Raw genomic sequence first — 14,608 nt, forward strand, 5'->3', positions numbered from 1 at the left:
GACGAAGTTTTTTTTCCAACCATTGAGCTGAGTACGAAAACAAAAGACCATCAGCGAACTGCTTGCACGACTCGTGCGACTCGGAGGGGCTGGGAAAACCAACTCCATTCTCCACCTCTCCCTCCTCCTCTTGCACAGAGCCAGAACACCCCCACCCCCTGCGAGAGGATACAACAAAGAGGCAAAGGAAAATTTGCACTGAGCGGGTGCGTTTTATTTGGAGATTTAAAAAAAACAATTTCCTCTCGCTTGCAAAGTTTCCAGCGGAGCAGAGCCCAAACTCGGCGAGCGGAGAGTGAAAAGTTTCTGGCCTCAGGTCCAGCAAGCGCCCCTGCAGGTGGGTCGTTGGGCCGGTGTGAGGTGCGAACGAGGCCGTGGTGTGTGTGAATGATCGGGATTCCTTTGTGTGCCAGCGGGCTCGGCGCTGCTGCTGGTTACTGGGGCGGCCGGCGCACCATCGCCCGGCCCGGCTCGGCTCGGCTCGCCTCAGCCCTGCCGACCGGGGGCTCGCTGCTGGATGGTGCTGGTGGAGAAGGACGCTGCTGCTCGATCCGGCGGACACAAAGGGATGTGGACTGATTCGGGGTGGCAGTCGGCATTGAGGAAAGGCACGGTGCAAGGACTCGAGCCCACCGGCGATGTTTTCACGGGGCATTTCGGGCGCATGAGGAAGGCTCTGTAGCCGTGCTTTGTGTGCAACCGCTCGTATTTCGGGTTTTGGATGGAGAATCACCGTGCACCGCAGGCCTTGGTGGTTGGCCTTTCTGCTCGTTTCTCCTAACGACAGTGAACACACGAACAAGCCCGACGAAAGTTTTGCTGCCTTCTGCTGAGATTTCCGACGGTTGGAAAACTATTTATTAAGACTAACATTGAAAGAAAATGAAATCTCGTACCGCAGACGTGGAGTTGTCAGGGGTAGTGTTATTGCTGGTGATCGGTGTTTGCAATGCTCTGCCGAGCGGTTGTAAACGTTTGAATGAGCGTCCAAAAAACGCGTTGAAACTCTCCTCAGCCGCATTCCCGGCGGCCTCTTCAGTGCCTGGGACAGCCGACAAAGTTGTTTGTACCAATTTGGAATTGACAGAGGTTTTCCCACTAGACACCCTCCCCAATAAGACTGTTACTTTGTAAGTATGGCTTTTTCCCAAGTTACCAAATGTATAAATCAGCCACACCAATTTGTATTGAAAAAGCTTGAAATTGCGGCGAAATTGACATAACGTCGCTTTATGACGTGTTTCTGAGCATTTAATTCTAATATTTAGTAGGCCATTTAATTCTCAAAGCGTTAAGGCTATTTAATGAAGACATAGTGACTTAGGTTCCCGCAAAAAAAAAAGATAGGCGGAAGCTCGATCCTTTGTATAATGCATAAACATAGTCGAAAAACTGAATGATACTCGTGATAATTAGTTAGGGGCGATGAGAATGCTTCTCATCGACTAAACCTAATAAGGGCAGTCTCTAATAGAAGGCTGTGATTTAATGTACCACTTGAGGAGAGTGAGGCCAGACATCAAAGGTGACATTTAAATGAGGAAGTACTGATGTGACTTTCAACTGAAGTTCTTCCCAGATCACTGTGAAAGATCTCACACCCATGATGACCATGGGATTTTTTATGGATGTAGGATCTTTCTCTGTTATCTTCCTCAGAATTTATTTCTCAGCTCGCACTTTACACAGATGATCTGCTCCTTCTCATGTCGATGGTGCAAGTTTCTTGAACCCAAATTGTATGCTGTTTTCGACATTTCAAATGTACCTGAGTGGTTAATGATGTTAGGAAGAGGTGCTATGTGCAAAACATTTCAGTTTTAAGAGACCACTCAAACCTCTACTGAACAAAATCTGGAGGAAAATCCATCAAAATGATGAAACACTTGAATGGTAGAGTTTGCACTTATTTTTAATATAGTATTCTTCAGCAGCACTTTTAAAAACCTACTCAAAAGCTACTCAGTCATTTCCTGTAAGGGTGATGGATGTCTAATCAACCAATGCATTATAATGGAATTAGTTAGGCTTTAGAGAAAATAATTTGCTGTGTTATGAGAGAATAGAATTGATGAGGTTGCATTACTAAAAGCTGGCTGGCATAGATCCAGTAGAGTAAATGACAGTCCTTCTGCACAGATTACCAATTTTATGAATTTCTATGTCCACCTGATAAATGAAAGCCCCTTTACCATCATGTAATCATTTATGATGTGTGTCAGATAAGCTTTGCATGATTGTGATTTTTTTCTGGTAGAATATCTGTAAAAATGAAGATTGGTTTTGTAATCTAGGAAAGCACAAACATTTGTACTAAAATATTCACTTTTAACACCGCCGCTTAACTAAGCACCTGCACTTACTTTTTGGTTTAAAGGGACTCTGCACAATCCATAAGATGTGTCTAACTGGTAAGGAGCAACCCTGTACCATTCAGCTCTTGGTGTTAATTCTACTCCGTTTCTGTTTTATCTGCACAATGAACTTCATTTTTCAGATTTATTTCTGAATGAACTTTGTTCTTCACATGAATGACTTGCTAATTGCTCATGGCTCTAGGCTTCACAACATAAGCCAGAGTAGTAGCTACACTTGGACTGAAATTTTGACTTTGCTGTATACATTTGTGAGATCTGAAGCTGACGCATCAATTTCATATCTGCGATTCATTTGACCATGATAATCTTTTTCTGCTGCACATTATTTATCATTGGCATGAAGCTGGAATTGCTTTGCAACCATGTTGTATGTTTAGCATGAATGCAGCCTAGAGTATTAACTAAAATGTATAATATGGGATATGAAGATTTTTTATGATAAATGATTGAAGTTTCTCTTGATTTTAATTGGTAAAATTCTACCTGACCAATTTTGACAATACTTTAACCATTCTAGATTTCCTTAACATCAATGTGGTAATTTTAATATAAAAAGATGGGTGCATTTTAATATAAAAAATCACACATATCTTACAAATGTTAGTAGCTTTATTGCAGGCTATGTGAGGAGATCAAAGCTCATTCCCTCCAGCAGCATAATTTGTGGCATCCAAGCATGACCATCTGATAAAGCAAAGATTAGTCAATATCTGGAAATCTTTCATCACGAAGTATTTGATAAAATGCTTTTTATTAGAATGTAATTTTTAAACCTCATTCTGAAAATGCTGTTTTGGCCTTCTGGTGGAGAATCACAGTGCTTCACTGGCCTTGGTGATTGGGCTATCTGCATATTTCTGAAAGGAAAGAAAATTTACTTACCTGAAGCTAGAGGATAACTGAACGGTGACACTTGCAGAGGTTTATAGTTATCCTGACTATCAGAAATAGAAGATTTAATTACAATTTTACATTGGTTGTCATTCATGGAACATGCTTTTAGAAACGTAGATAATGGGTTGTGTACCAGCAGTACTGGGCTGGGAGTATCAAAAAATATTTTGGTAAGACCAATTAACTTGGAGATTTTAATTTCAGGCATATTTTGAAGGCATTTAAAAATGGAGGTTGCACCTTTTGTCCTTGAGATGAAAAAAGTGCTTATGAAGTTATAAGTAAATGTATTATCTGTGGTCTAGAATTGGAAGGATTAGATGTTTCTGGTGAGGTGTTCGGTTTTGATACTGGTCCAATGAACAAATTTAGTAGGTGAAATGTCAGAATTTAGAGACTACTTATTTGGAGGGTCCTAATAGTGGAGACGTTATGCCCTCTTTGCATTGCTAATCGTCAAGGAGATGGTACAGGAGGTTGAAGAGACCCGCCGAATATTTCAGACAACTTCTCCTTTCCCCCATCAGATTTCTGAATGCACAATGAACCCATGAACACTATCTCAATATTTTTTCCTCTCTTTTTGCATTATGTAGCTAGGGTGCCTTAGACTTTTGCACACCACTGTATTTGTCAATGTGGAGCAGAGAGCAAGTTTCTAAATCTGATGGCAGCAAAGGATGTTGGGACTTGTCAGGGTGGAGTGCCTCGGGAGGGTTGTGGGACAGGTGGCCGAGGAAGAGTGCCATGGGACGGGGGGGGCGGGGGGTGTGGGTGCAGACACACCCAGCCCTCAGGCAAAGTCATTTGATTCCAGACAGTTGGTTAATTGACCATCACAATGCCTCTGGTGCTTCCCGCTCCCTCTCCCTTTCACTCTCAGTCCACAATAGACCCACATCAGAATCAGGTTTATCATCACTGATGTATGTCATGAAATTTGTTGTTTTTTGTGGTAGCAGTACAGTGAAATATTTATATAACAATTTGTAGCTTTTATTATGCATTGCAGTGTACTGCTGCTGCAAAACAAATTTCACAGCATGTGCCAGTGATATTCAACCTGATTCTAATCCAAGTCATTTTAGCAGCATTGGACTGTAACTAGTTCTGTAGTAAAATAACAATATTGCAGATACTGTATCTCATTGTTGGGCCTTTTACTGCAAATGGCCACATTGTGTAATTTTCCCTATGCATCATTCGCATTCCTAGGCTCCCTGACTTCCAACTGGCCCTTGGTGTGGTTGCTTGCCAGCCACCCTTATGGCTACACCTGGAATAGCAGGTGTTACACTCAGCCAAACTTTGGAAATCCCTGCATTTATTGAAAGTAAACATTCCTTTTCCAGTTTTGTCCGTCATCCGAAATTTTAAGTGCATCCCACAATTTAGGTCGTGCCATAAATGAATTCTGAAATAGGAACAAATGAAATTGTTTGTGTTCTTTGACCTTCTGGATGGAAGGAATTGCCATCAGCTTCAGGCCAAGTGAGAAATAATTATGTAAATTCAGAATGAAAAAGCCACTTGGGTAATGTCCTTTCAGTAAATCGATCTATTTTACAGTTGGAAAATTTTTGTGCCTTGGCTCATTTAAGGTCAAAATATACTTCCTCTCGTCTGATCCCAATACAATATTTTAGTTCTGTTATTTTGTATATTCACCTACAAGGATTTTGTTTCTGAGTGTGTAATTTTCCACTATTATTGTCTGCTTCAGTTGAGTTGAATAAGAACAATATGATTTTCCATATGAAATTAGTTTGTAGTGTACACAATTTAATCTGAATCGGATGCAAATCTTAATCTTAGATTTTGTCAAGTTACTTATTTCCATGATGTAAAACATTTTGTGTTGCCGTCCAATTATAGAAGAATGCCAAAATCTAAACTGCTCAATTTAACAAAACTGCTTTCTTGTTCATTCGAGTTTAGTGTCTGTGTTGTGTGCTGAACTCATTAGTCTGAAGAGCTGATTCTAATGCAAGACGCAGTAAAGGCTGAATTTGGAACAAAAGCTTGCATGAAAATGTTATCATATCTGTTATTGTGTGAAAACTACTCCTGATGCTTGTTCATTTTCATAAGCCATTGACATTGCCTTTCATGTTGGACTAAAACTAAGGAAGGGGTTGCCAGGCAATAGTAAGGTGTTATTAGTCAATGGGAACTGTTCCAGTTCAGTGGTGGCAAATGGAATCCCACATTACTGTGGTTGCTGTTCCGTCTTATTAATGACTGTTCTGAGGATATTGTTAACAGATGATAACCAACTGTGGGAAAGTGAGATCTACAGATAAAGATACTATGCAAAGACATTTAGATTTGAACAAATGTGTTGGATCAGGATCAAGGCAAAGTTGTATATATTTGTTCGAAGTTGTATTGAAGGGATAATGTGGTATGATGTTGTCAAGTTGACTTGTAGGTTGGAGTGTGTGTATATGCTTTCAAATTGTACATAGTAGAAGGTAATCACTTATTTTACAAAGCTTTACTGAGCCTATTTAGAAGAGTATTCCTTTTAAGCTAACTTGTTTATCAAAATGTACAAGGTTATTTGAAATGTAACTAAATATTTGAAGGTGCTCAGAATTCATAACTTCTGAAATGGAATATTGGAAGTTAAGAATAATCGAAGGGCGACAAAAGAAACATACTATGCGTGCAACTGAAATGACAAATTACAATATACTCTTTTGGCTAAAGGAATACGCTTGTAGAATGTTTTATGATTTTATTTTGAAATACCTGCTTTATAACTTTATTATCCAATATCCTCAATTAAGTTAGTGAAATTTATATTTGGTTTCAGGGATTGGGGTAAACAGGACTTTTTTTTTGTAGCTACACTAATCTTTTATCAATGTTTAAAAGATTATCCTGGTTTATTGTCCAAGTTACCTGAGGCTGCAAAGGCTCCATACAAGTAGAATTCTACCTATGTCCTTTCCTCTTTTTCTAACTTTTTCTTACTTTCTTTATTTGTTCACTCATTCCCCTTCCTTCCCCCCTTTCTCATTATTGCTAGTAAGCTCTTGTCAATATAACCGTATTTTCTCTTAAAGTGCAATTTTTAGAGTGCAGTTCCTACCCATATGTAAGGGACGGAAACAAAGCATACAGACAGGAGAGACATTATTCTCTGTCATGTCTGTGCCTGCTTGTTGTTCTACCAAACTAGAATGATATCCACTGCCCTGATCTTTCCTCAGACCCACCTGGCTCCCTTTGTTTACTTTTCAATTAAAAGGAAAAATGAGATCATGTCTGCCTCCATTCATTATAGTATAATTTTTATTTTTTTTCCCCTTGACTTCCCTTCCTGAATTTATCATTGGTGTCTCATCGTTATTTATTTCGGGATGCAGTGCAGAACAGGCCCTTCTGGCCCAATGAGCCACACAACCCACCTATTTAACAGTAGCCTCATCAGAGGACAATTTACAATGACCAATTAACCTGCCAGCTGGTGTGTCTATGGGAGGAAATTGGAACACCTGGAGGAAAACCTTGCAGTAACGTACAAACTCCTTGCAGACAGTGCCAGAGTTGAACTCCGAGTGCCCCGAGTTGTAATGGGGTTGTGTTAACTCCTAGGCTATCATTATCTCTTCAGTACAAAAAAAACTCAGTTAAAAGCTCCTATTACTCTGACTTTGTTTAGACTTATTTATTGAGTAGAGTAGGCCCTTCTGGCTCCTTGAGCCATACCACCCAGAAAATCCCTAATTTAATCTGAGTCTACAGTTTACAATGACCAAATATCCTATCAACTGGTAGGTCTTTGGACTGTGGGAAGAAATGGGAGCACCTGGGGGAAACTCACAGACAGAACGTACAAACCCCTTACAGGCAGCGGCGGGATTTGAACTCTGGCCGCCTGTACTGAGAAGCATTGTGCTAACCAGTACGCTACAGTGCCACTTATTGGGCCATATACAGGGAAATGTTGTTCATGAACATTTTAGTGTTTCTTTGCTTAAGTGGTACCTAGTGTTTTTTAAAGTAAAAATTCAATAGTGCCATGTTTTCCTGCTGCTCTTTGTGAATTTCATGGAAGAATGTGTATCACTTGCATTGGGTTATCTATCAACTCAATTTGAGTGGGGTTAGTCCTTGCTGGCTGCTGGCGTAGTGGCATCAGCGCTGGACTTTGGGGCGAGAGGTCCTGAGTTCGAATCCAGCCGACTCCTGGTAAGAGCTCATGATCTCTTTTTTTAAAAAAAACTCACCCAGGCAAAGCACTGCTGTAACTTGCCTCGTACCCGATTTCGTACGTCAGAGTGGCGTGGAAGGAAATCGTCCGCTAACTGGAAATAATTCCGGATGCGACATACCTTTTTTAGTTCTTGCACAAGAACAGAAAATTCATTTATTTGATTGGAAAAAAAAGTTCCTGTGAGAAATCAAATTAGATAATCAGTATTTGTGTTTAGTAAAATGAGTTAGTTTGTAGATTTTTTTTGTTTTTTTTTAGTTTCAGCACCATTCAGACACAATTACCACTTTCTCAGGTCTGACATCCAGCTAAACTGGGAACGTGGCTTAGCAGTACATCAAATTATTCTTTTAGCCATTTCACTGGTGTTTCCATGTCAGGTGTTGTTGCAGTTTTGACCAACTAGTTGATGATCGAAGAAAGGTGAGTGCACACTTACTGCGTGGATTAGTAACGAGCCCCTTGACCTGTTTTCTGTCTACTACGTAGTGCAAAATACTGCATACTGTTCTTGTAAGTATGGTTTGGAAATTGCACTGTGTCCTTTGCACTGCATTTCAAACTACTCTATTAAAACTATTATTGAAGTTGTGTTGCATCAGCTGGAATTCTTCATTTGTCTTCAACGTGACTGATGTTTGCAAGGCTGCATTCGTTCCTTATCTGTTGTTTTTGTATGTGGGTCGTGATTGTGCACCTATCTGTACTGCTACTCCAAATTTGATATTGGATAAATAATCTTGGCTTTTATTGCCAATTTAAAAAAAATGCAATGAAGAGTTTCTGAATTGGATTGTTGTCTGGATTGAACTGTGAGTCTAATGACATCTCTATTCCAGTCAAACTCAGTTACAGAGATCTGTTTTGAGGGTGATGATTTTGAACCTTGTATAGTTTGAGGTCAAACTTTTGAATACAGTATGTCCTTATTTACAATTTCTGGCATATGCATTTATCCTCATTATTGTTAATATACCACTTCATTAGGTGCAGGAGTGGAACCCGGTGTGGCCTTCTGCTGCTGTAGCCATCCACTTCGTGGTTTGACATGTACATTCACATGTTCCTCTGCAGGCCATTGTTGTAAGGCGTGATTATTTGAGATACTGTCACTTACACAGAATGGCCACTCTCCTCGGATCTCATTAGCGAGCTGTTTTTGCCCACAGAATTGCTGCTGACTGGATTTTTTTTTTTGTTTATTGCACCATTCTCTGCAAACTTGAGAGAAGGTTGAGTGTGATAATCGCAGGAAATCAGCAGTTTCTGATTTACTTAAACAGCCCCATATAGCACCAACAGTCATTTCACCTTTAAAGTCATATTTCTTCCCCATTCTGATGCTCGGCCTGAACAGCAATTGAACTACTTGACCATGTCTGCCTGTGTATATGCATTGATTTGCTGCCACATGATTGGCTGACTAGATATTTGCATTGTTGTACCTAATTAAGTGGCCACTGAGTGTACATTTGCTGTGTTTTCTTTTTGCAGATTACCCAAGTGTATTTTTTTAAATGGTTGGGGCATGCTTCCCTAAATGGCATTTAAAATCCAATTAAAACATTTTCTTCTATCTTTAAAAGTAGAATGTTCAGCAAATGCCTGTTACTTTTGGTAAATCAAAGTGGTATTTATGATTGACCCATCCATTTTGAAATGTTCACTAATTTTCCCCGATAATTCAAAAGAAATGCCTTAAATGAATGCCAAGATAACTTGGCTACGGTCACTATTTCTTCCTGAAAAAGGCTATAGCTATACTGCTGCTCAATCCTGTGGCAAAGATATAAAAATAACATTACAATCTGACACAAAGACCCCTCTCTATCGCCTATATTTATTTTTACAGCTTTGTCTTTATCTCATGCAGGCACAATGGGTCAGATTGTCCCGTTGCCTGTCAGGATTGAAGAGGGAAGGGGCAGAGGCCCTATAAAGAGGGTGGGGGGAGGGCGGGGAGGAGAAGGCTGGTAGGTGCCGGGTGAAAAACCAGTAAGGGAAAAGATAAAGGGGAGGGGAAGCAGGGAGGGGATAGGCAGGAAAGGTGAAGAAGGAATAGGCACCTACCGGCCTTCTCCTTCCAACCTCCCCTCCACCCTTTTTATAGGGCCTCTGCCCCCCTTCCCTCTTCAGTCTTGACAGGATGCTGCCTGACCTGGCTGAGTTCCTCCAGTGTGTTGTGAGTGTTGCTTTGACCCCAGCATCTGCAGAGTATTTTGTGTTTACGACCCGTTGCCTGTGCATGTTCTCACCCCTGCACTGATCTGATAGCCACACTTAAAATTTGTAACTGCATGGTTCCAACTGAGTCCAGAGGAATGGACAAACCACAAGATAACTCGGTCTTTGGCAGAGCACACAACACCCTCACCCCAACCTCCTTGGAATGCCCTGATGGTGTTTTTTTTGCAACTCATGACTTTCAAAGCATTTGAACCATTTTTGTCTGTCTGTGATGAAAGAAATTTAAAAGGAATTGAAATATGTTTTAGCAATAACTTCACTCACCTCAACACTGAACTGATTCCTCAACTTCTGGACTTGTTTACAAGGCCTCAACAATTCATTCTCAGTATTATTTATTTATTTTATTATTTACTTTTATTATATTTGCACAGTTTGTCTTTTGTACATTGTTTGTTGGTCTTTACGTGTAGTTTTTCATTGATTCTATTGTGTTTCTTTGTTCTCTTGGGAATGCCTGCCAGCAAATGAATCCCATAGTAACACATAAGTACTTTAAATAAAATCTCGAAGTAAATTATTATTTAAAATGTCTAGCCATGAGTGAGGTGCAGGAGGACTGGGGGATATGGAATTTAATGCGGACAAGTGAGGTGCACTTTGGCAGGACAAACCAGGGTAGGACCTATCCAGTGAATAGTAGGACATTGAGGTAAGCGGTAGGATAAAGGGATCTAGGAATATAGAGCCATGACTCTTTGAAAGTGCTGTTACAAGTAGATAGTCATAAAGAGAGCGTTTAGCATATTGACCTTCATAATCAGAGCATTGAATGCAGGAGTTGGGATATTGAAGTTGTACAAGATGTTGGTGAGGCTTGATTTGGAGTATTGTGTGCAGTTCTGGTTAGGTATACACTGGAAAGATATCAATAATCTTGAAAGAATGCAGAGAAAATTTGCAGGGTTGTTGCTGGGACTTGAGGACCTGATTGACATGGAAAGGTAAATGGGTTAGGACTTTTATTCCTTTGAGTGTAAGAGAATGGGGGGGGGGAGATCTTATTGAGCTATACAAAATTATGAGGGGTATAGATGGGGCAAATGCAAGCAGGCTTTTTCCACTGAGGTTGGGTGAGACTGGAACTAGCAATCAGAATCAGTTTTAATATCACCGGCATACGTCATGAGATTTGTTAACTTCGCAGCAGCAATACAGACATGACGTCTACAAGATGTGCACCGGTCTAATTGTGGCCATTCGACTAGTCTTGATTTATTTACTCCATCACTGGCAACTTTGCCCTTGGGTGGCAAAGACATTTTCTCTAAAAGTTGTTCTCTTGCTATCTCTTTCTAGCTAAAATTCTTTCCAATCTTTGATCCTTAAAACTTAATTCATTGACCAAGCTTGTGACCGCTCATTCGTTTTTTTGGGCTATGGGCATTGTTAGTAATGCCAGCGTTTATTGGCCTTTCTTTGAGAAGGTGGTGGCAAGTCATCTTGAAATGTTTTAGGTGAAGGTATTTCTACTGAACTGTTGAGTGACTTTGAAGGAATGGCATTATAGTTTCAAATTGGAATGATATGTAATTTGAAAGGAAAAGCAATGGAATCACTAATGTAATGTGTTTTATGATACGGTAGCCTAGGATTTTTTGCCACTTGCATCTAGGATGCCATGCACTGAGTTCTTGGCTTGCTCCATGACCCCACCCCTTTATAAAAATATTGTGAAGGCTCAGTATTTTATGCAGATATGTAATGTTTTCAACATTTATGTTTGAATTCTGATTTCCACCATATGCAGTTATTTCTGAATTTCCACTTCTATTTGTTCGTAGAAATGATCCCTATCTTGACTCGAAGTCAAGTTCTTGACTCCAACCAAGTGTTAGGCTCCTGACAATTGGGAATGGTTTCTCCCTATCTATCCTTTGAGATTTCCTAATATCTCAAACTTCAAACAAAATTGCTATGAGGTTTACCTTGTAATCCAGCATAAATTACACATACTTGCGTTAGACAGAAGGCAGTTAGAGCTGCTATTCATATAGATTCTGCAGATGCAGGAAATCCAGAGTAGCACAAAATACTAGAGGAATTTAGCAGGCCAGGCACCATCTATGGAAAGGAATGAGTGCCTTGATGAAAGGTCTCATCCCAAAAGTCAATTCTTTATTCCTTTCCATAGATGCTTCCTGACCTGCCGAGTTCTTCCAACATTTTGTGTGTTAACTCGAGCACTTTTTAAAAATAGCTTGTTCAGTTATGTACTCCTGTACTGAAAGTCATCCTTGCTATATTTTGATTTAAATATATAAAATAGAAATATGTAGAACTAAAAAAATTAGTGTAGGATTTCTGACAATGAGTAAAGTTGATGACAAGAGAAATCTCCTCCGCATTTTATGACAATTTTTATCCTCTAAATCTTATTGAACATTGTGAATTAACTATAATTGTTGATTATTGGGGGTCACATGGTAAATTTGGTATAATTTTTGAATGTGTATCTATCGTTTGAATGGAATATTTGAGTAGGACCACTCCATGAGGGAACATTTTTTTGTGTGGTTTATAATTCTTCATTTTTATTAAATCTGGGTACATTGATAAGCAGTTAAATGAATGAAAAGATGACTATTTTGGATCAAATCTTGCTGGTGATTGTTGGTAATTCCATGCTGAACTGGCTGTAACCTGCATAACTAAAGGCATCTTCTGAGTTCTGCAAGTGTATCTACCATGAGATTGCCCACAATTGCAGGAGAGTTTGCTCACAGATACTGTGCCAGGTTAGACCTGTGTAGCTATAGTATCTGATATAACATAAATTTCATTGGAAAGTTTGCAGTTGCAAGAGAGAAAAGGAAGAATAGGGTAGGTACATTTTCTTTAGTTGTATTTGTTTGCAACAGTATTTTTAAAGTTTAAAAAAAATCAAATGGTTACCATTTTTCTTCTGTATATAAAGTGGATTCTGGTTAATTGGGCCATTTGTTAATCAGGCAGCAGCTTCTTTGGGGCAGCTCTTAAATAGTCAGAAAAATAGCTGGGATTTATTTGGGTCACTATGCTGCATAATTGGGCAGGAGAATCTTGCTGAAATGTTTAACTAGTTTCAGTCATGTGCATTTGTGTGGCCTTTAGGCACTACGTCGTGCTTAAAGTGAACAGTTTTTAAATAGTGTCAGTTGTATGTGTTTGTGTTTTAATTAAAAAAGTGATTTTTGTCACTGATAGTTGATGAGAAATTAGCAGTAAGACAGTTCAGATCTGTATTTCTCTGTGTGGTTTCAAGCATTCAAACTTGGAGGTGTCAGAAACAGCCGGGAATTAAAATAAAATGATTTTCCTACTTCAGCCAGTTAGAAATTACGACAAATTTGAAAATATTGATAGTCATCTTGAATATTACAGTAAAAATGAAGATTTGGAGGAATGCAATGTCAGAAGCATTATTTCAGGCAGTTCATTGTCTGCACTAGGTGTCAACTCTGATTTTGTGCATTTGCAGTCAGTCAAAAGAACATAGAAATGTACACTGGATTAATTCCATGAAACTTTTTGGCTAAATGGGGCGGCCGCTTAAGTTGGCCAAAATGTACTGTTCCAGTTAACTGGAATCTACTCTTATTTTATTACCTTCCAAAGTCAAGGAGACAGCTAAGACATAAAACACTGAATATTTCTCTGCAGTCCTATTTATTTACAATTTTAGATCTCCTTGTTTTGTTTCTATTTATATCAGCTATTTCCATGCCACTTTCGTTTTGATTAAACATTTAGTGCCCTGTTGTACAATTTTGGAAATGGAACCCACAGTTATTGATTAAGAATATATTTTAATATATGCCCTTTATTTCTAAAAAGACTATACGCATTTAAATTTTAATGTGGTTGCTGAAAATGTTGATCTCTGTGGCAGTTTTATGTTTTAAAATACACTATTACTTGAAAGAGTATCCTGACTTGAATCATTGTAGCACTCCTGAAAAAGAAGCTCCAATTAAAAGATGATATTTTTATCTTTTTAAGTGCCTTACTGGCTCTAGCCAGAAAAAAATATACCTAGTAAGTTACAGTTTCGGGTAACAAGCCTACTTCATCACACTCTTGCTGCGAAGATTGTGAATCAGTGTGTGGGAAAGCATTATCCTGTTTTTGATCATCCAAATAACCTCTATTGGCTGTGCTCCGGAAGCTACTCTGTCAGCATTTGTGTTTTATTGTTTACATTTATTCTCTTTGTGCAGTTTGCTGACATGAAATCAATTGTGAAATTTTCAACTATCTTTAATATAAATTCTGAATGTGAATAACTGGTAGGCTGCAAAATGTTTTGGATTACAAGACAAAAAATAATGATCACCTTAGTTTGATTTTCTTATGTATTGAACAGTTTTTAAAAAATTAATTAGCAAGGTTAGACATTATCTCTTTCACTATAAACTTGACATATGGCCAAATTACACTGTTGAACATGTAAAAACTTTAGTGCAATTAAATCCATTAAAATGGTTTTGAAAATAAAAGGCTATGATCATACTATTGCAGTATACAGCATGTTTTGTTTTTGTTGAATGTGAGTTTATTGAACTATGGAAATGCAAGAGAGTGCAGATGTTGAAATTTGGAGCAGCAAACAAGATGCTAAAGGAACTCAGTGGGCCGAACAGTATCTGTGGAGGAAAATGGATTTCAGGTTGAGTTGCTTTGTATTAACTGATCCATAGTTAGTCATATATCACAGAAGCGGCTCTTTTGGCTCAGAGTCTGCATCAGCTATCGAGCATCCATTTACATTAATCCTATACTAATCCCATTTTAATCTGCCTCCATTCCTATCATTTGCCCCCTCCCCTGTGGATTCTGTCACTCAGAGGCTATTTATAATAGCCAATTAACCCATCAACTTTTG

The 14,608-nt window shown here is 39.0% G+C and overlaps 1 protein-coding gene across 1 annotated transcript in view; it reads left to right on the forward strand.

Moving 5' to 3' along the window:
• Window positions 1-866: 866 nt before the first annotated feature.
• The window catches only part of adgra3 (adhesion G protein-coupled receptor A3), a 119,849-nt gene continuing 106,107 nt past the window's right edge, over window positions 867-14,608 (forward strand). Inside the window, exon 1 of the mRNA XM_063043368.1 lies at window positions 867-1,130. Within this exon, the coding sequence (XP_062899438.1) occupies window positions 883-1,130 (248 nt within the window). The 5' untranslated portion in view covers window positions 867-882. The remainder of the gene's footprint in view (window positions 1,131-14,608) is intronic.

The sequence above is a fragment of the Mobula hypostoma genome, chromosome 3, assembly GCF_963921235.1.
Source record: "Mobula hypostoma chromosome 3, sMobHyp1.1, whole genome shotgun sequence".
Classification (NCBI taxonomy): Eukaryota; Metazoa; Chordata; class Chondrichthyes; order Myliobatiformes; family Myliobatidae; genus Mobula; species Mobula hypostoma.